General features: G+C 35.7%; 3 protein-coding genes across 11 annotated transcripts; 2 read left to right on the top strand and 1 right to left on the bottom strand.

Annotated features, from left to right (window-relative positions):
• Positions 1 to 534: 534 nt before the first annotated feature.
• LOC140816396 (protein RDM16-like) lies at positions 535 to 5,233 on the top strand. 4 transcript variants are annotated; one of them, XM_073175638.1, is made up of 7 exons: positions 1,007 to 1,375; positions 1,949 to 2,029; positions 2,106 to 2,224; positions 2,377 to 2,844; positions 3,044 to 3,238; positions 3,339 to 3,499; positions 4,041 to 5,233. In XM_073175638.1, exons 1-7 carry the CDS (start codon positions 1,312 to 1,314, stop codon positions 4,918 to 4,920), a joined length of 1,968 nt encoding a protein of 655 aa, XP_073031739.1. In that variant the 5' UTR covers positions 1,007 to 1,311; the 3' UTR covers positions 4,921 to 5,233. The 4 variants fall into 4 exon arrangements, with proteins under 4 accessions (XP_073031738.1, XP_073031739.1, XP_073031740.1 ...); XM_073175639.1 differs by having other exon boundaries at positions 1,007 to 1,345; XM_073175640.1 differs by having other exon boundaries at positions 1,324 to 1,375; positions 2,101 to 2,224.
• Positions 5,234 to 5,511: 278 nt separating this feature from the next.
• Positions 5,512 to 8,227, top strand: LOC140816351 (protein FAR1-RELATED SEQUENCE 5-like). 4 transcript variants are annotated; one of them, XM_073175567.1, is made up of 4 exons: positions 5,512 to 5,739; positions 5,897 to 6,596; positions 6,849 to 6,911; positions 7,012 to 8,227. In XM_073175567.1, exons 2-4 carry the CDS (start codon positions 6,563 to 6,565, stop codon positions 7,605 to 7,607), a joined length of 693 nt encoding a protein of 230 aa, XP_073031668.1. In that variant the 5' UTR covers positions 5,512 to 5,739; positions 5,897 to 6,562; the 3' UTR covers positions 7,608 to 8,227. The 4 variants fall into 4 exon arrangements, 2 of the variants coding, with proteins under 2 accessions (XP_073031668.1, XP_073031667.1); XR_012114584.1 differs by lacking the exon at positions 5,512 to 5,739 and having other exon boundaries at positions 5,749 to 6,911; positions 7,012 to 7,071; positions 7,167 to 8,227; XR_012114585.1 differs by lacking the exon at positions 5,512 to 5,739 and having other exon boundaries at positions 5,749 to 6,911; positions 7,012 to 7,071; positions 8,018 to 8,227.
• Positions 8,228 to 9,244: 1,017 nt separating this feature from the next.
• Positions 9,245 to 16,256, bottom strand: LOC140816350 (protein MAEA homolog). 3 transcript variants are annotated; one of them, XM_073175564.1, is made up of 10 exons: positions 15,909 to 16,256; positions 15,348 to 15,542; positions 15,138 to 15,260; positions 14,764 to 14,949; positions 12,978 to 13,111; positions 12,648 to 12,834; positions 11,748 to 12,583; positions 10,296 to 10,388; positions 9,731 to 9,802; positions 9,245 to 9,318 (listed from the first exon to the last, which is right to left on the bottom strand). In XM_073175564.1, exons 1-7 carry the CDS (start codon positions 16,215 to 16,217, stop codon positions 12,482 to 12,484), a joined length of 1,236 nt encoding a protein of 411 aa, XP_073031665.1. In that variant the 5' UTR covers positions 16,218 to 16,256; the 3' UTR covers positions 9,245 to 9,318; positions 9,731 to 9,802; positions 10,296 to 10,388; positions 11,748 to 12,481. The 3 variants fall into 3 exon arrangements, with proteins under 3 accessions (XP_073031665.1, XP_073031666.1, XP_073031664.1); XM_073175565.1 differs by having other exon boundaries at positions 9,245 to 9,802; XM_073175563.1 differs by having other exon boundaries at positions 9,731 to 10,388.

Below are 16,256 nucleotides of genomic sequence, written 5' to 3' on the forward strand. Positions count from 1 at the left end.
CTCATTGTATCTTCTTGAATCTCAATCAATAAAATTGTTCCTTCTCCCGTGGATGTAGATCGTAATTGATCGAACCACGTAATTCTTGTGTCGTAGTTGAATTGCTGATAAAAGAGTTCATATATACGTGTTTTTGATCATCAAATAATTATCGAAGAATTCCTTCACAAAGCGCATGCAATTGTGTCTTACTTGTAAAGCATTAGTGTGCATTATTCACAACAATTGAAATATATACGAGACCTTACTCATTTATTTTAATAGGAGGAAGTATGACTTTTTGATTTGGTTAGAGAGAGTGATAAAGTAAAATTAAAAAAAATTACATTTTAACTCAATACATATTCAAATAACTTTGTTATTGTACAACACACAACACCTTAATATTACACTGAGTATTTACCTAAATAATTATATACATATTATATATGAGTCTGGTTTCGAATCAAATTTATGTTGATTTTTTCACAGTTGGGTCGAGCATAAGTCTAGGTAGTGTTTCACATTTGAGTCAATCTTTTCAAATTTGTGTCGAGTTTTACATGTTTGGACAGAATTCGGGGTGAAGTTTTATGTCCGACTTGAGTTTGGGGAGAGAATTTTATTTTGATCCCCGAAATAAAGGCTAGTGGGTTTGACAATGAAAATCTAATCGAAACCCTTGGCTTGGCTGGCTAGGCCATGGAGGAGGATAATTCGAGTCGCAGACGACACAAAGAACACCACCGTTCTAAGCACCGGGATGTTCACGGCCGTCGAGAGGGAACCGTTGATCGAGATTCCCGCCGCGATAAATCGTATGAGCGTGGGAGAGAAGACTCGGTGGAGAGAAAGAAGAGGAAAGAGAGTGACAAGAGAACTAAGGCTGCGGAAGAAAATGGAAGGAAGAGGCCTAGGTTTGAGGATATTAGGGTCAAGGAGGATTATGTGCAGGCCAAACGAGGAAATTCCTTGGAACCGCATGATGCTGAAACCGGTCTGATTGCTAACGTGAGTAACTTACTATTCCTCCCATTTTTCTGTAATTATTGTTTTTAGTATTTTTATTGGAATGTGAACTGTTGATAAAGCTGAATCCGGTTTTCTTGAAGACTGGGTACATAGTGTGCAATATTTACCTCAGACGACCTATTGTTGAATACTTAGTATGAAATTTTGCAAGTGGCAGAAGTAATAATCTACTTTTGGACACAAGTGTCTGACATTAAATTTTGGAAATTGTTCTTCATCCCTTGCAATTTTTGTTTTGGATTTTTTTAACTGCATGAGGCACTTCAAGCATCTGCAAGATCTAAGGGCCGATGATGTGATATGCTCGTAGTGCTTCGTTTATCTTTGGTTGTTGGTATGAACAATCTTCACCTACTTTTGTCAAGTAGAAGACCTTTATGTAATGCGCAATTGTGATGTAGTTCAGATGGTAGTGGGCTAGGAATCTTGCATAGAGGCGACGGGAGAACTCAAAATATAACTAGGGGGATAAATCTTTTCTTTTGAATTTTTAATACAAGTAATTATTTAAAATTTAAAATTTATAAGAAAATTTAAGATTGAGTTGTGTAACAACCCTGCCAGCTCCTCTTTGACATCACCCATGAGTTCAGATATTTCTGACCGATGCTTCTCAGAACACTATATTTTATGTTTAGATTTTTCCAGTTGGATTTTAATTTTTTTGTGTTCTGCAATACTCATTTCTTTATGAAACTGGGATGATATTAATTGTCGGTTGTTTGTAGTGTCACCACCTTCGTTCAAGTCTCCTTTTCATCGTTGATTTGGGATCACGTAGACAGTGTATTTGTATGAATCTACTGTTATTTTTTTGTTGTAATTGCCGCCACATGCCGTGAGATTGAATTTTTACTTGTCGAGTAGCTTTCAAAACCTGAGTTAATATTGTAATCCATTTTCTTGATTCGGAATATTGACGTGATTCTACTTGCAGGGTGCGATTGGATCAACTTCTACGACATCCAGCATTTTTCCTGGAGCTGTTGTGGCTCAAGGTCATCCTCCTGCTACAAAGGTATCTTCTATGACAAATGAAAATAAGGGAGTTAATATTAGCAGATTTCATGAGGTTCCTGGGAAATCTAGTACAGATGGGACAGCTTTGGATGCTGGAAAGAGTGCAGGATTGTCTCTTGATGCTTTAGCAAAAGCTAAGAGAGCTTTACAAATGCAGAAGGACCTCGCTGAAAGGATGAAGAAGATACCATCAGTAAGCTTGGTTTTTTGCTTCAGAAATGCCAATTCCTAGATTTTTTTTTCTGCTATAACAGATACCTCATCCATGGGATATGTATTTAAGGTTGGTCTATCGTTTTGACCTTTCTCAAATTTACTTTTTTTTGTTTATTTCACCTTGTATAGTTGAACAGAGATGCTCGTGAAGGAGGAGAGGGTAGTGCACATATGGACGAAAAAGAGATCATTAAAGTTTCTCCATCCACTAAAGGTAAATTGTCCTTGACATTTACTCTTGCAACTCCCCCAGAAACAGATCCTGTTGGAATCTTGCCAAGCTCATCAAGTGTGCCTGTTGCTCCACCTCCTGTAATTCCAATCGGTAGTGGTTTGCCTCATCTCCTTGGGCTCACTACACAAAAATATGAAGCTGTAAAACGTGCACAGGAGCTAGCTGCCAAAATGGGATTTCGACAAGACCCAGAGTTTGCTCCCCTCATAAATATGTTTCCTGGGCAGATGCCCCCGGAGGTTACAATTCAGTCAAAGCCCTCTAGAGCACCTGTTCTTCGTTTGGATGCATTGGGTAGGGAAATTGATGAGCATGGCAATGTGGTGAATATTTCAAAAGTGAATAGCTTGAGCACCCTCAAGGTATCGTGAATTACTGCCGTAATAATTATAATAATTAGTCTGAAATATTGGTGATTTTCTTACATTTGGATAAGAAAAAAATCTGAATTATTGTTGATTGTTGAATGAGTTGAAGAAAGGAAAATGATGGTGGATGACATTATTATCATTCCTATAATTTGTATGATCGTATTTTTATAGTTTCCATATTACGTCCCAGGTAAACATCAATAAACAAAAAAAGGAGGCCTTCCAAATTCTGAAACCTGAACTTGATATTGATCCAGATATAAATCCTCATTTTGATTCGATGATGGGGATTGACAAAAATAAGTTATTGAGGTCAAAAAGGATGACTTTCCAGTTCGTTGAGGAGGGAAAGTGGTCAAAAGACGCAGAAGTCATCAAACTAAAGGTAATTTATTTGTGCCATTCTGTGAGAATGTTTAAAGTTTTTAACTTTAGGAAAAATTACTGGATCCTACTCTAATTCTTCCAAAATTTGAATTTGACAGTCTCAATTTGGAGAAGCTAAAGCTAAGGAGCTCAAGACAAAACAAGCGCAGCTTGCAAAAGCAAAATCAGTGCCAGATATTAATCCGAATCTCATTGAAGTGGGGGAGAGAGTTATTACCAGAGAAAAACCCAAGGAACTGATTCCTGAAGTGGAGTGGTGGTAAGTCAATTTTGACTACGTCAATTATTTTGTTTCTCTCTAGTTACATTTCAAGGTGTTTTTTAATCTGAACCCACCATGTGTAACCTCATGGTGTTTTTTCATAAATTTGTGGTGACGGGCAACTGAAGTAGTCATCTCTGCCTCAAAGGAGAGACTGTGCTCGACCTTTTGGATATTCTGAGTGATCACTAGAATTATATTTTTGAAAATTTCTCTTTGTATACCTTTTAAGGTAAAGGGTTACACTTCGAATTGTGCCTGTATTAATATTTGATACCTGGTATAGTCAGGCATGCTTAAATACCTCTGAAAATGGAGTTCTTTGTCACAAAATATTTGGTCCACTACTTGGGGGAGGGAATTTTTTATTTTTAGCAGTCACTCTCTTTACGCCTTACCCAGAGAGAGAGAGAGACAGAGAGGACGAGGAGAGGGGGGGGGGTGGGTGTCGATAAGGTATTTATCCTGTCATTAGATACTAAATTTGGCAGAGATAATTCTTAGAGTATTCACGTGACTGATTTTCTCTGACCCGTAGGGATATGCCTTTTCTACAATCTGGTGCTTATGGTGATGTGCTTGAGGGTAACATAGATGGAGATAAAACGAAAATGGAAAAGATAACTATATATGTTGAACACCCACGACCTATCGAGCCTCCTGCTGAAGCTCCTCCTCCTCCACCTCAACCTTTGAAGTTAACCAAGAAGGAGCAGAAGAAACTTCGCACACAGCGTCGATTGGGTCGGGAGAAAGATAGACAGGAAATGATTAGACTGGGTGTACTGGAGCCACCAAAACCTAAAGTCAAAATGAGCAACCTCATGAAAGTGCTTGGTTCGGAAGCAACCCAAGATCCTACAAAGCTTGAAATGGAAATACGAAGTGCTGCAGCTGAGCGTGAGCAAGCTCACATTGACAGGAATGTTGCTCGAAAGCTCACTCCAAAAGAGCGTCGTGAAAAGAAAGAGAGAAAGCTTTTTGATGATTTGAATTCACTTGATACAATTGTCTCTGTTTACAAGATCAATGATCTTTCTCACCCCCAGGCTCGTTTTAAGGTTGATGTTAATGCCCAAGAAAACAGGCTTACCGGATGTGCAGTAATTTCCGAAGGTATAAGCGTCGTCGTTGTCGAAGGTGGTACCAAATCAATCAAGAGATACGGAAAGCTTATGCTTAAGAGAATCAACTGGACTGCTTCTGTTAAGAAAGAAGACGAGGATGAGAATGATGATGAGGACAAGCCCCTTAACAAATGCCTGCTTGTGTGGCAGGGAAGTGTTGCCAAACCAAGCTTTAACAGATTTTTCGTTCAAGAATGCAGAACTGAAACAGCTGGACGCAAATTCTTTTCGGATCATGGCGTCGCACATTTTTGGGATCTTGCAATTAACTTCACCAAAGAATCAATTTAATTGGAGAGTTAGATGCAGGCGTATGTTTCGTCTGCATTTTGGTTATTTGCATTCTTCAGTGGTATAGTAAAATTGGAACTACTCTGTCATGGGTTAGAGAGTGTAGGTCATTGTCTTCGCTGTAAGTTCACTTGTTTTTTGCATTATTTTTGTGGACCATCTTATTCTATGCTGAAGTTCCCATGAAACCCTCTCTATGTATCTCGTTTACTCTCATGCTGCTACTTTCATTTACTTTCTTTCTGAACTCCGTTTTCAAGGGGTTTTCTGCCTTTTTTTTTACGACACAACGTTTTACATGCTATTAGTTTTACGAGGTTTTTCGTATTTTTTTTTTTATTTTAAAGGTGGTAGTGATGTAATTTACCATCATTATAACTAATGATTTAAAATATAATTCATACTGAATCGTTTGACTGAGTTGTGATCTACTCCACACCTTATACAAAAGGCACATACGTCCACAATGTAATTAAACTTTCAATAGATATAATATGAGATTTCACGAATCCCTCCTCTTACTGACGCTGATAGAAGCGACACTGCATTGAATCAGGAGTAGGTCTATTGTGAGACCGTCTCACGGACGGGTCAACTCATCTCTCACAATTGACCCGGTTTGGTTAGATTAGGAAATTTCTCAATTTCTCAATTAAACATTATTCAAACCGGGCTTTCTCGCTCAAAATTTCTCAATTAAATTTCTCCTTTGCTTCTCCCGATTGAAAATTCCCACGAAATTTATGAATTTCCTTCCAAATCATATTTTGGGCGGTTGTATATGGAATCAACGTTCAAGTTGAAATCTTCGCATTGCAGGTTATTATTTTCCTTTAATTTTATTTTGGATTTTTTCTTTGAATTTGTTTGTGTGTTTTGGGAATTTTTGTATGGAGATGGATTTAATGTTTGCTGTGAGTCTTGACCCTTGTATCTATTCTATTAAATTATGTAATTGAGAATGAATTTTGTACAGGGGAGCTCCTAGCCTGGGTTCTTTATAAAGCGAGTAGCTAACCTAAAAGCGTAAGAAAATTGTGGAAAAATATTCATAATAAAGAGATTTTTTGAATATGTTTCTTACTATTCCCATGCCACATTCATATTTCTCTCACATAGTTGAGCCAACACTTTTGGCCAAGGTACGTAATCTTGAACACATCGCTGTTTTTTTATGTTTATTTTTTAAATTACAGTTAAAAAAAACTATAGAGGCATTAGGTTGTTCCTTAATTTCATATGATTGATTTGAAGTATGAAATTCTTGATTTATATTTGGCATACATTGAAGATAAATCACGGCTAAAATACAAGTGTAAGGTTGGTTACATTTACAATTGTAATTGTGAGATTTCATATTTAACCTTTTATGTATGCAGACTGTTTTGAATAATATACTGTCATTGGAGGATTTAAATTATGCTAATTGCCCTGTTGGATGAACTTTATACTTATATTGTTATTGAAGTATGCATCAATAAGTTGGTATAACTATAATGGAGAATAACAACATATAGCTAGTTTCTTGCAAAGTAAATTACTGTGAAAATATGAGGTTGACAATTTGTTGAATTTGACGTGCAACAATCTTAGGGTTGTCCTATATTTCTTGTTTCGATCAATTTGACTACTACAATCTACAATGGAGAATGAAGCTCAAACTGGTATTCAGGAAGGTAATTTTTTTTCAGTTAACGATACTATAACTTCTCAATGTAAACATATTACTTTATATTAAGAAGGTGGTACTTTACTTGTTAATTTCTAAATGACATACCAACCAAAATGTTTGAAAGTGTTATTTTTCATTAAAAAGTGTAAGTTCTCCATATTACCAACTCATATAAATTTATATACCTACTGTACAAATTATATGACATTTTATTTTTCTATTTTCATGTAATTTATATGTTAATTTGTTCTTGTAGGTCAAAATTTATATCCAATCGTCATTGTTTGTAGCGATGAAGATGATATAGAAATCAATCAAGGTAAGATTAATATGATTTGCTTACCTACATTTTAATCATTTTGAATGAAATTTCTGTGATATTTATTTGTTTGCATATGCACTTTTTTAATTTCTTATAGATAAATCACCGGATGCATTAGCTATCATTGAACAAAATGTACATGTACCAGCCAATGAGGGTAAAATTTCTAAATCGCGTGACAAGTATTTGTTTTTGCTCCAAAGGTTTATGTTTTTACTCAAAAAGTATTACTTGTTTCTGAAATATTTGCAGAAGATCCTATTGATTGTGTTGACGTATCTGGTTCTCTTGTTTGGTATGACAAGAGAAACAATTGATGATATGCATCAGTTGTACTGTAAACATGCTTGTGCACTAGGTTTTAGTGTCCGTAAATCAACCACTAGATACTCTAGCAATGAAGTTGTGGTAGAGAAATATTTTGTATGTTCTTGTGCTGGAGTAAAGAACTCAGAAAATGCAGATAACTTCAGTGATGCATCATCAGCTAGAAAAAGATCAAATTCTTGTCTTACACGGACAAGATGTAAGGCTTCTTTGAGGGTGAAACTGAATGAGGGGGGTGTTTATGAAGTCCTAAGTCACGTGATGGTACACAATCATCCATTCACTAGGATAGAGTGGGGCCACCTTCACCGTTCAGAAAGAACCATTTCAAAGGAGAAGGGTAAAGTTATTGAGGATATAGTATGAGATCAAGTGATTGTTTCCGTTATATGGTACACGATGCAAGGGGAGAAGAAAATGTTGGTCATACCATGAAAGACCACATGAATTTTGTGAACCATATGAAGATGAATGCGATAGAAGGTGGTGATGCACAGACAGTAATTGAAATGTTGCAAGAACAAGATACTGAAGAGGAGGGCTTTTATTTCAAAGTCAAATTAGATGATGAAGGAAGATTGTGTAATGTGTTTTGGAGGGATTCGATGATGAAAGAAGATTATATGATATATGGTGATGTCATGGTCTTTGACACGACATATCGCACTAATAAGTATAATTTGATATGTGCCCCATTCATTGGTATCAATAATCATTGGAATAATGCGATTTTTGGTTGTGCTTTCTTAGCTAATGAAAAAGTTGAATCGTTTCAGTAGTTGTTTGAAGTTTTTAAGAAATCAATGGAAGGAAAATGTCCAATCTCTTTGTTCACTGACCAAGATCAAGCAATTGCAACTGCAATAGAGAAGGTATATAAAATGGTGATGTAGTTTTAAATTTTATCTTAAAATCTTTGCTGTATATTGTGCTTGAAGTTACGCCAGTTTACTGATTTTTTAGATAATTGTCTACATTATTTTGCATGTGAAACTTTTAAGAGAGAATTGAAAACTGTAAAGGATGAAAATGTCCATTATTTTGCTGACCAAACGATTTGAACTAGGATTTAAAAATGAACACAAACGGTAAAGGATGAAAAATCTCTTAAAATCATCCCCTCCATCTGTCAACCTTGTCTGAATAACATCCTTCAAAGAGCTCAATGGCGACCGGGAATTTATACCATAATCATCCTTTAGTTTGACCAATAAATCTAAATTCTCATTGCGTCCCAACTTCAAAACATCAGTTTCATTACTCTCTGGCAATAAGAAGACATCATAAACATCATCTGCAGTGACAACAAAGCTTCTGTTGTTGTCAATTTTCAACATTCGGCTGGCTCCATTAAAATTTTTAATCAGCCATTTCAACATTTTTTTAGGGTAGGACGTAATAGACAAATGGAGCAAGCCACCAAAACCAATGCTCCTAACTGCATCTCTTTGCTGGTCATTAAAACTTTGTATGAGCTTGTATAGACCTTGTGGTCTACATTGTGTAACAAAACCTATGGCACACACACAAAAGCAAATCAAGATAACTAAATAAAAGTGAGACTTTTGAGGTAAAAAATAATACATTTGAGGGAAAAGGTGATACCTTTTATCATCTGGTTTGACGGGAGATTCCTCCTTGTAATGGGAGAGCTCACTGTTCCTTGCAATTTTTTTTCTTTTAAGAAATAAAAATTTAAGAAAAGAAAATCAGTATAGATATTATAAAGCAAATCCAATAATAAGAACAATTTTTTTAAAAAAAAATGAAAGCAAAACTATAAAACCAAAAGTGATACTCGAGCGGTAAAAAATAATACTTTTGAGTAAAAAATTAGTACTTTTTGAAATAACAGTAAGTAAGACACACTCAAACAAAACCACAAAAAAATTAAGAAAACAAAATCAGCATATATATTAGAAAATAATGTCGAGGAAGAAATAACTAAATAGAAGTGAGACTTTTGAGGTAAAAAATAATACATTTGAGGAAAAAGGTGATACCTTTTATTATCTGGTTTTATAGGAGGTTCCTCCTCAAAATGGGAGAGAGCTCACTGTTCTTTGCAACGTTTTTTCTTTTAAGAATAAAAAAGTAAAGAAAATAAAATCAGTATAGATATTATAAAGCAAATCAAATAATAATATCATCTTTTCAAACAAAAATATGAAAGCAAAACTATAAAACCAAAAGTGATACTTGAGCAGTAAAAATTAGTACTTTTTGAAACAACAATAAGTATGACACACTCAAAAGAAGAAAGTAATAGTTTTTTAAACAGCAATATGAAAGCAGAATTGTGAAACCAAAAGTGATACTTGAGCTGTAAAAAGTAATACCTTTGAGTAAAAAATTAATACTTTATTTAATGACCAAAATCATGCAAAAATTAACCAACAAAAAAAATATCAAAGAAGCACTAACTAACAAAAAGTGATACTGTATAGGTAAAAAATAATACATGTGAGGAAAAATGTGATATTTTTTACCTTTTAGCAATTAGTTTGATAGAAGGTTCATCCTCGTGAAGGGAAAGCTCGTTGTGCTTGGTAATTTGTTTCCTTTTCAAAAAAAAGAAAGAAAGAAAAGAAAGTAATAGTTTTCTAAACAGCAATACAAAAAAAAAAGAAAGAAAAGAAAGTAATAGTTTTCTAAACAGCAATATGAAAGCAGAATTGTGAAACCAAAAGTGATACTTAAGCTGTAAAAAGTAATAACTTTGAGTAAAAAATTAATACTTTATTTAATGACAAAAATCATGCAAAAATTAACCAACAAAAAAAATATCAAAGAAGCACTAACTAACAAAAAGTGATACTGTATAGGTAAAAAATAATACATGTGAGGAAAAATGTGATACTTTTTACCTTTTAGGTTCGCCGGGGTAAATGCATTAAAAAAGGACAAATTTTAGCAGATCAATAGTTTTTTAAACAGCGATATGAAAGCAGAACTGTGAAACCAAAAGTGATACTTTTGGCTAAAACTAAAAAATGCTATGAAAAGTGATACTTTCGAGGAAAAAGCTAATGCATTTCAGAGAAAAAGTAATACCCCTTGTCATTTGGCTCGATAGAAGTGTAAACCTCAGTATGGGAAAGCTTCCTCTTCTTTGCAACTCTTTTGGATTTCATATTTGCAAATTACCTTGCATAATATTCAAACAATCATCAAGTTGGTATTATAATTAAAAAATTATAACTAGTATAAACATAAATGGAAACAAACATATCAATAGAATAACACCATAACCACATATCCAACAAAAAAGCAAAGCTAAACAGTGAAAAAGCTTCACTACATAGCTTTCTGAAGCTCCATTAAGTTGCTAAAATTAATGCAAGTGATTTAGATTGACTTCGTGTGTAATCCAAACGTATTTTACGTAAAGGCCTTTTCTACACACCAAACGTATCACCCACATGACATGAATCGATTAATTAATCTAACACAAAAGGGAGATGGAGTACCAAATAATATTGTAAATTGACATATATTTTTTTGTGAAGAAAATTTTTAATCTAAATATTGTAGCTGTTAATGTGGGCAGACCCACACCGGGGTTAAGGGGATCCGCCCATGGAAGCAACCAGCATAATCCCTTAATCACAAACCCACATTCCATTCCATCTATACACATACGTTGGACGCATGCACATCAACAGCAAGCAAGGTCGAAATGAAATTAATTTTTTCTATAAATAACACATATTATTAACACTTCTATCAAAGATGGTTAATCACAATTCAACGGAAAAGGAAATCAATTTCTCCAATTCTGAAGTTGGAAGTAGGATAAAGATGAAAACAGATATTGCATTAGAAAATTACCCGACGGGATCAATTAGTTATTATATACTCGCACCTAATAAAATAACAAAACATAAATAATCAAGAAAAATCTTGTAGAGCCAGAATAAAAACAGAACATTACTTGGCCATCACCGATCAAGAATCGAAGTATTAAAGAATGAAAATTCAATTGCAAACATCTAACTACATAATTGGATTTATAATTTCAGTCAGTAAGGAAAATATTAGAGGCATTTTTTCCTTCATTATTTTAAAGGAAACAAGCAGTAATTAAATTGTTTGTACAGATCTACTCATTATGATATGCATGAATCATTTACAAATTTGTCTCATCCGTATTTTTAACATTCTCAAATCCACAATTCAGTCCAATAAAAACAAGATGAAATTTAGTTTCAATACTTATCCTCCTCTAAGCACATTGGAGACCAAACGGTGAGTAGAAGATAAAACTAATCTCAGTTTGAGCAACACCAATTTAATGTAATGTTGGAATTGCGGGAAGATGATACTACCGGAATAACTCATAGATGCCACCATGATTAAAACAGAAGATGCATAAATACGATAATCATTGTATGAAACTACAGGAAGTAATTTTAATTCTGTAATGAGTCACATTTAAATAACAGTGCTTCACAAACAGGAAAAGAAGCACACAAGAAGACATATATCAAAAAATTGTACACCTACTCTATGTATGAACGAGAAGAGCGGCGCGGCGGAAGAATTCGGAAGAGAGTTCGAGATTCTCAGTGTCTTCGAATATTGGCAGCGACGGAAGAGATGAGCGACGCGGCGGAAGAGATGAGTGGCAGCAACTCGGAAGGAGATGACCGCTTTAAGAGAGATCGGCGCAGAGAAAAATGAGAGATGATACGAACACGCAGCGATAAAAATTAGAACACAAAAGCTAGGGTTCTGGACTGGGCTATAAGTATCGGGCCGGACGGGTTATAAAACGAACCGGGTTAAAATAATCCGTCTCACGGATTGAGATCCGTGAGACGGTCTCACACAAGTTTTTGCCTCGAATCAGTGCCAAATCATCGAGACTCAAAGCTGAAGTAACTAATGACAAATGCATCCAAATAGTCGAGCCATGCGCAGTTGCAAAATGACCACTCTTATCCAGACACCACCATGAAGTGAACAACTAAAATTTGGTGTGCGTGCAATTCTGGTACTTCACTCTAAGCCACCCAGGATGGCGACATAGGATTCAACTTCATCTTTAATTTCTCAAGAATATCCACTGCTTACAAATGTAAATGCTTGATTTGGTTTAACAAACTTAACAGAGGACATGTACGAATCCCAACCATCGATTTTTGTATATGTACAATACATATCTCTATTCCCAGGTCACAGCCAGATTAGATACATATTAGAATCGACAAGCAAATTCATCAACTTCAAATCCGAACCTACGATACATACGCTTTCACCACATCCGTATAGTTGCAAACCAAACCTGTCCTTGGACATGTGATTCTACCATTATTTTGCTTCGCCATATCTTCAAGAGCCTGTGCATCAAAACTAAATATTAGAATTTCAGCGCTTTAAGAAGACTTGATACCAACCACAAACCTTTGTGCTGTAAACATAGCCATTTGGCAGGACAAGAGGGGGATTTTCAGTATCCATCAGTTCTTTACTTATGTAGCAAACCAGTTTTGAGTGATGCTGTTTTGAATATGGCAGAGACTCTGCTAATTTGCGGAAGCTCTCCTGTGACAGAGGATCCTCTTTTGTACAATCATCTTTATAGCAAAATCTGACCACGTCAAAGACAAAACAAAGGACAGAAAGAGGCTGTAACAAAATTCAAGTAAAAAGAACTATCATGCTGAGATTTTAGTAATATATCCATGTTAAAAAAATCTGAAAAGTCCATGGCTAAGCATAACACATGGATACGGTGTTTTCAGCGCAGATAAGCCCGCTTGCAGATATATATTCAACAATGGCTCTAGTGTCATGCCATATAATCTGCAAAACTCTTGCTTAAATTGTTCAACCAGGTAGTCCCATTGCTTTGCTTCAAATAAAACCTGGTAAAAAGCAATCATGAAGTTTAATGTGTTATTTTTGTTATTAGTACAGTATCTGCTGCAATGAAATGGAAAAACTCACAGCAAACAATACAAACAGAGAGGAATTTAATGGTTAGTTATATAGTAGGGAGAAAATTAAATTATTCACGTAGAGTAAAATGTTCAGAATTTCTTTCACAGTTCCCAACACGTTACTTTTTCCTTTCTTTACAGGAAAAAGGCTAATTGTATTTTCTCAAATCAAATTAAGTTATTTCAATTTCTTTTCTTAGTGCATTATGGTGATTCTCTTTCAGTGTGTGCGAGTGTATGCTGGGAGGAGGAGAGCAATCTGGGGAGATGCCAGAATACACCCACCCAGGACTGAATCTGGAAAATAACTCCTCCATGGCTGCAGTAGAGGTAGTTTCTCAGCTACCTTTTCAGAGAAAAAGTTGCAGCTAAGATATTATTGGGGAGCTTAGGTTTATTTTCTCCATGGCTGGAAGACACCTATTCCTTCAAAGATTCAAATTTTTTCTTGAACGGCTATTCTCGGAAAATTACCTACATCAGAGTTGATGCAAAAGAGATGGCCTAACTGTGCTCTTTCTCCCAGTTGGTATGTGTTGTGTCGTAATGAGTTGGAAACGCAGGATCATTTGCAAATTCACTGTAAGCTTGCTATTGAATTGTGGTCAAGAGCCTTGAATGAATTGAACTTTGTTTGGGTAATACCGAAGACAACACAAGATTTGTACAATACGGATCTTGGACAATGGGTTAGAAAAAGAGGGAGACTTTTTTGGAGGGTGGTGATCCATGGCATATGATGGGGCATCTGGCTAGAGAGAAACAGAAGAATCTTTGAAGACTTGGAGGACAGTGCAGAAGAGTTTTGGGAGAAAATCAAAATCAAGATAGTCAACTGGATTGGAATTAATAAAGAGTGTCAGAGTTTATCAATACTAGATCTTTTAAGGGATTGGACTTATGTGTATTGCTAATTTTGAGTTTTACCTTTGCTATTATGGACCACTAGTCCACTTCATGTAACTGTAAAACAATTTCTTTATAATATAATTATGTTTCCTATAAAAAAAAACTCTTATGCGGTTTATTAGCCACCTCTATAAGAGCACAAAGTCGTTAAGATAACATTAACTGTCAAAGAAATCATCCAGGAACTACACATCATAGTTAAAAGTTGATGACTATATCAAAGTTACAACGACCACAAATGACAAAAAAATGATGTTTTACTTGAAGGCTGATAGGTACAAAGTTAAAGATGTTCCACAGAGACATAGGTTAGGAAAACATGGATGTATCTAACCCACTTAGGATACGAGGATTTTAATTTTATGACAAAATTAAGCAGTCATATCACCCTTGCAACATATAACAACTTATAAAAATCATTAAATAAATCAATAGTGACCCCAGAAACTCGATCAAGTCCTATTGGCCGACTTATTTGACCATGACAACTGAAAAATCTCAACTTAAACCAGAAAACTGAATCCTCACAACAATAAAGCATAAGGATTTATGACAATGATTGATGGAAAAATAAATTGTATAGAAACAGGATTTCAGAATACTACAAAGCATCCCAGACCATATATAGAGCAATACGAATTTTAACAGGACAGATAAATAGGTTTCACCTTGTACGTAGTACATTCAGTATTACTTCTAAAAGCAAGTGTTGCCATGACTCGCTGCAATTCTTTCATATGGGTAGCTCCCCAAGGAGCCAGATACTTCCGAGCATATGATATGGCTGGCATATTGTGTTCAGCTCTAACAAACTCGATGAATTCTTGCAGTCTCAGTTGAAACTCAAATTTGCTCTGCAGAAGAAATAAGCAAGAATCTGGTTAAAAGAAATAATCTAGGAAACTCTAACATCATTCATAATGCTATAGTTTTGGCAGGTGGTAGAAGCAATGATAGCAGGTGGAAAGAATGGTGCAAGTCTGTTCTGTGGTAGTATTAGAATCAAGCAGAGAAGCAAAGGTGGGTAGAAATGGTGATTTGCCTTTGACTTCTTCAGTCTGGACTTGTTATCAGCACACCAGGCTAGAGCAGGAGTCACGTCCTTCTTTTGAAGAGCATCAATGACCTTTATTGCTTCATGAAACAGATCTATATCAACAAGATCCTGCTCATAGATACCAAAGGTTATCCATATGCCAGCTATCATTTGGATTAGAGCAACATGCAGTATGAGGTTCATCATAAAGGTCACCCGAATATTGCTGCTCTCTGCTAGCTTTACAGCTGTGTCAAAGTATGACATTCGCCACATGTAGTCGACAAGTATCCGCTTCAAGCGGATGTTGTTCCATTCTGACAAATTGTCCACCTCTACAGATTCTAAATGATCCAGTCTAGTTCGGCATCTCTGAGCTTGCAAGTGCTCAGTTCGACTTTCCTCTTCCAACTGATACATCAAACATCATATTTCAGAAGCTCTGATGATTCAACTCCAACACAAGACAACCGAGAGCAAACGGTAAATACCATCATGACTAAACAAAATTAGATTTTTTTGAACAGCTAGAATTTTCCTGATAATTTAACTTCACCATCTAAACAAAAAGTAAATTTAAGAACCTCAAACTTTGAAATTCTTTTCACTTAAAAACACTAACAAGGCAAATGTTCTTAGACCGAAGACGAGTTTTTATATTACTCGCATATTTTCTAGGATACCTCCGCAACAGAAAATGGAAAGAAAGAAAATGTGAACTAGAAAATAACCTTTGTGCGGAAAGAAACTAAAATAAAACGTGAAACGAAAAAATACCTTTCTTTTAAGGCCGTGCAATCGGGAGACAATAGAATTGAGTTGGAGAACAGCGTCGTCTCGCGAGATATCTGAGTCTGCGGCCACCGAGACGGCGGAAATGACGGCTGAGACCTCTTTCTCGACGGCGCGGTGGTTGGCTCGGATTGTCTTCTTATAGTGCTCGAAAGGTACACGGAGGAAATGATGTTCCAGTTTCAGAGACTCGGCCAGTTTCCCCATCTTCGACGGAGCAGTGGCGTAGACAGCGGCGTCGCCGCCGGAGTTGCCGTTACTGAGTTGCGCATCGGTGTCCATGGGAGAAGACATTTTCTTTTTCCTCTGGATTCTTTCTTAAAACACAAATGC

This window comes from Primulina eburnea, chromosome 16 (assembly GCF_022965805.1).
Source record: "Primulina eburnea isolate SZY01 chromosome 16, ASM2296580v1, whole genome shotgun sequence".
Classification (NCBI taxonomy): domain Eukaryota; kingdom Viridiplantae; phylum Streptophyta; class Magnoliopsida; order Lamiales; family Gesneriaceae; genus Primulina; species Primulina eburnea.

What these genes read in the sequence shown, in the direction of transcription:
- LOC140816350 (XM_073175564.1), bottom strand. Translation starts at nt 16,217, where the DNA reads ATGTCTTCTCCCATGGACACCGATGCGCAACTCAGTAACGGCAACTCC. An exon ending in CAGAGAGCAGCAATATTCGG is followed by an intron (nt 15,261 to 15,347) that starts GTGACCTTTATG and finishes ATCTATGAGCAG; the next exon opens with GATCTTGTTGATATAGATCT. An exon ending in CCAGACTGAAGAAGTCAAAG is followed by an intron (nt 14,950 to 15,137) that starts GCAAATCACCAT and finishes TTTCTTCTGCAG; the next exon opens with AGCAAATTTGAGTTTCAACT.
- LOC140816351 (XM_073175567.1), top strand. Translation starts at nt 6,563, where the DNA reads ATGGAGAATGAAGCTCAAACTGGTATTCAGGAAG. An exon ending in TCAAACTGGTATTCAGGAAG is followed by an intron (nt 6,597 to 6,848) that starts GTAATTTTTTTT and finishes TTGTTCTTGTAG; the next exon opens with GTCAAAATTTATATCCAATC. An exon ending in TGATATAGAAATCAATCAAG is followed by an intron (nt 6,912 to 7,011) that starts GTAAGATTAATA and finishes AATTTCTTATAG; the next exon opens with ATAAATCACCGGATGCATTA.
- LOC140816396 (XM_073175637.1), top strand. Translation starts at nt 682, where the DNA reads ATGGAGGAGGATAATTCGAGTCGCAGACGACACAAAGAACACCACCGT. An exon ending in GGATGAAGAAGATACCATCA is followed by an intron (nt 2,225 to 2,376) that starts GTAAGCTTGGTT and finishes CACCTTGTATAG; the next exon opens with TTGAACAGAGATGCTCGTGA. An exon ending in ATAGCTTGAGCACCCTCAAG is followed by an intron (nt 2,845 to 3,043) that starts GTATCGTGAATT and finishes ATTACGTCCCAG; the next exon opens with GTAAACATCAATAAACAAAA.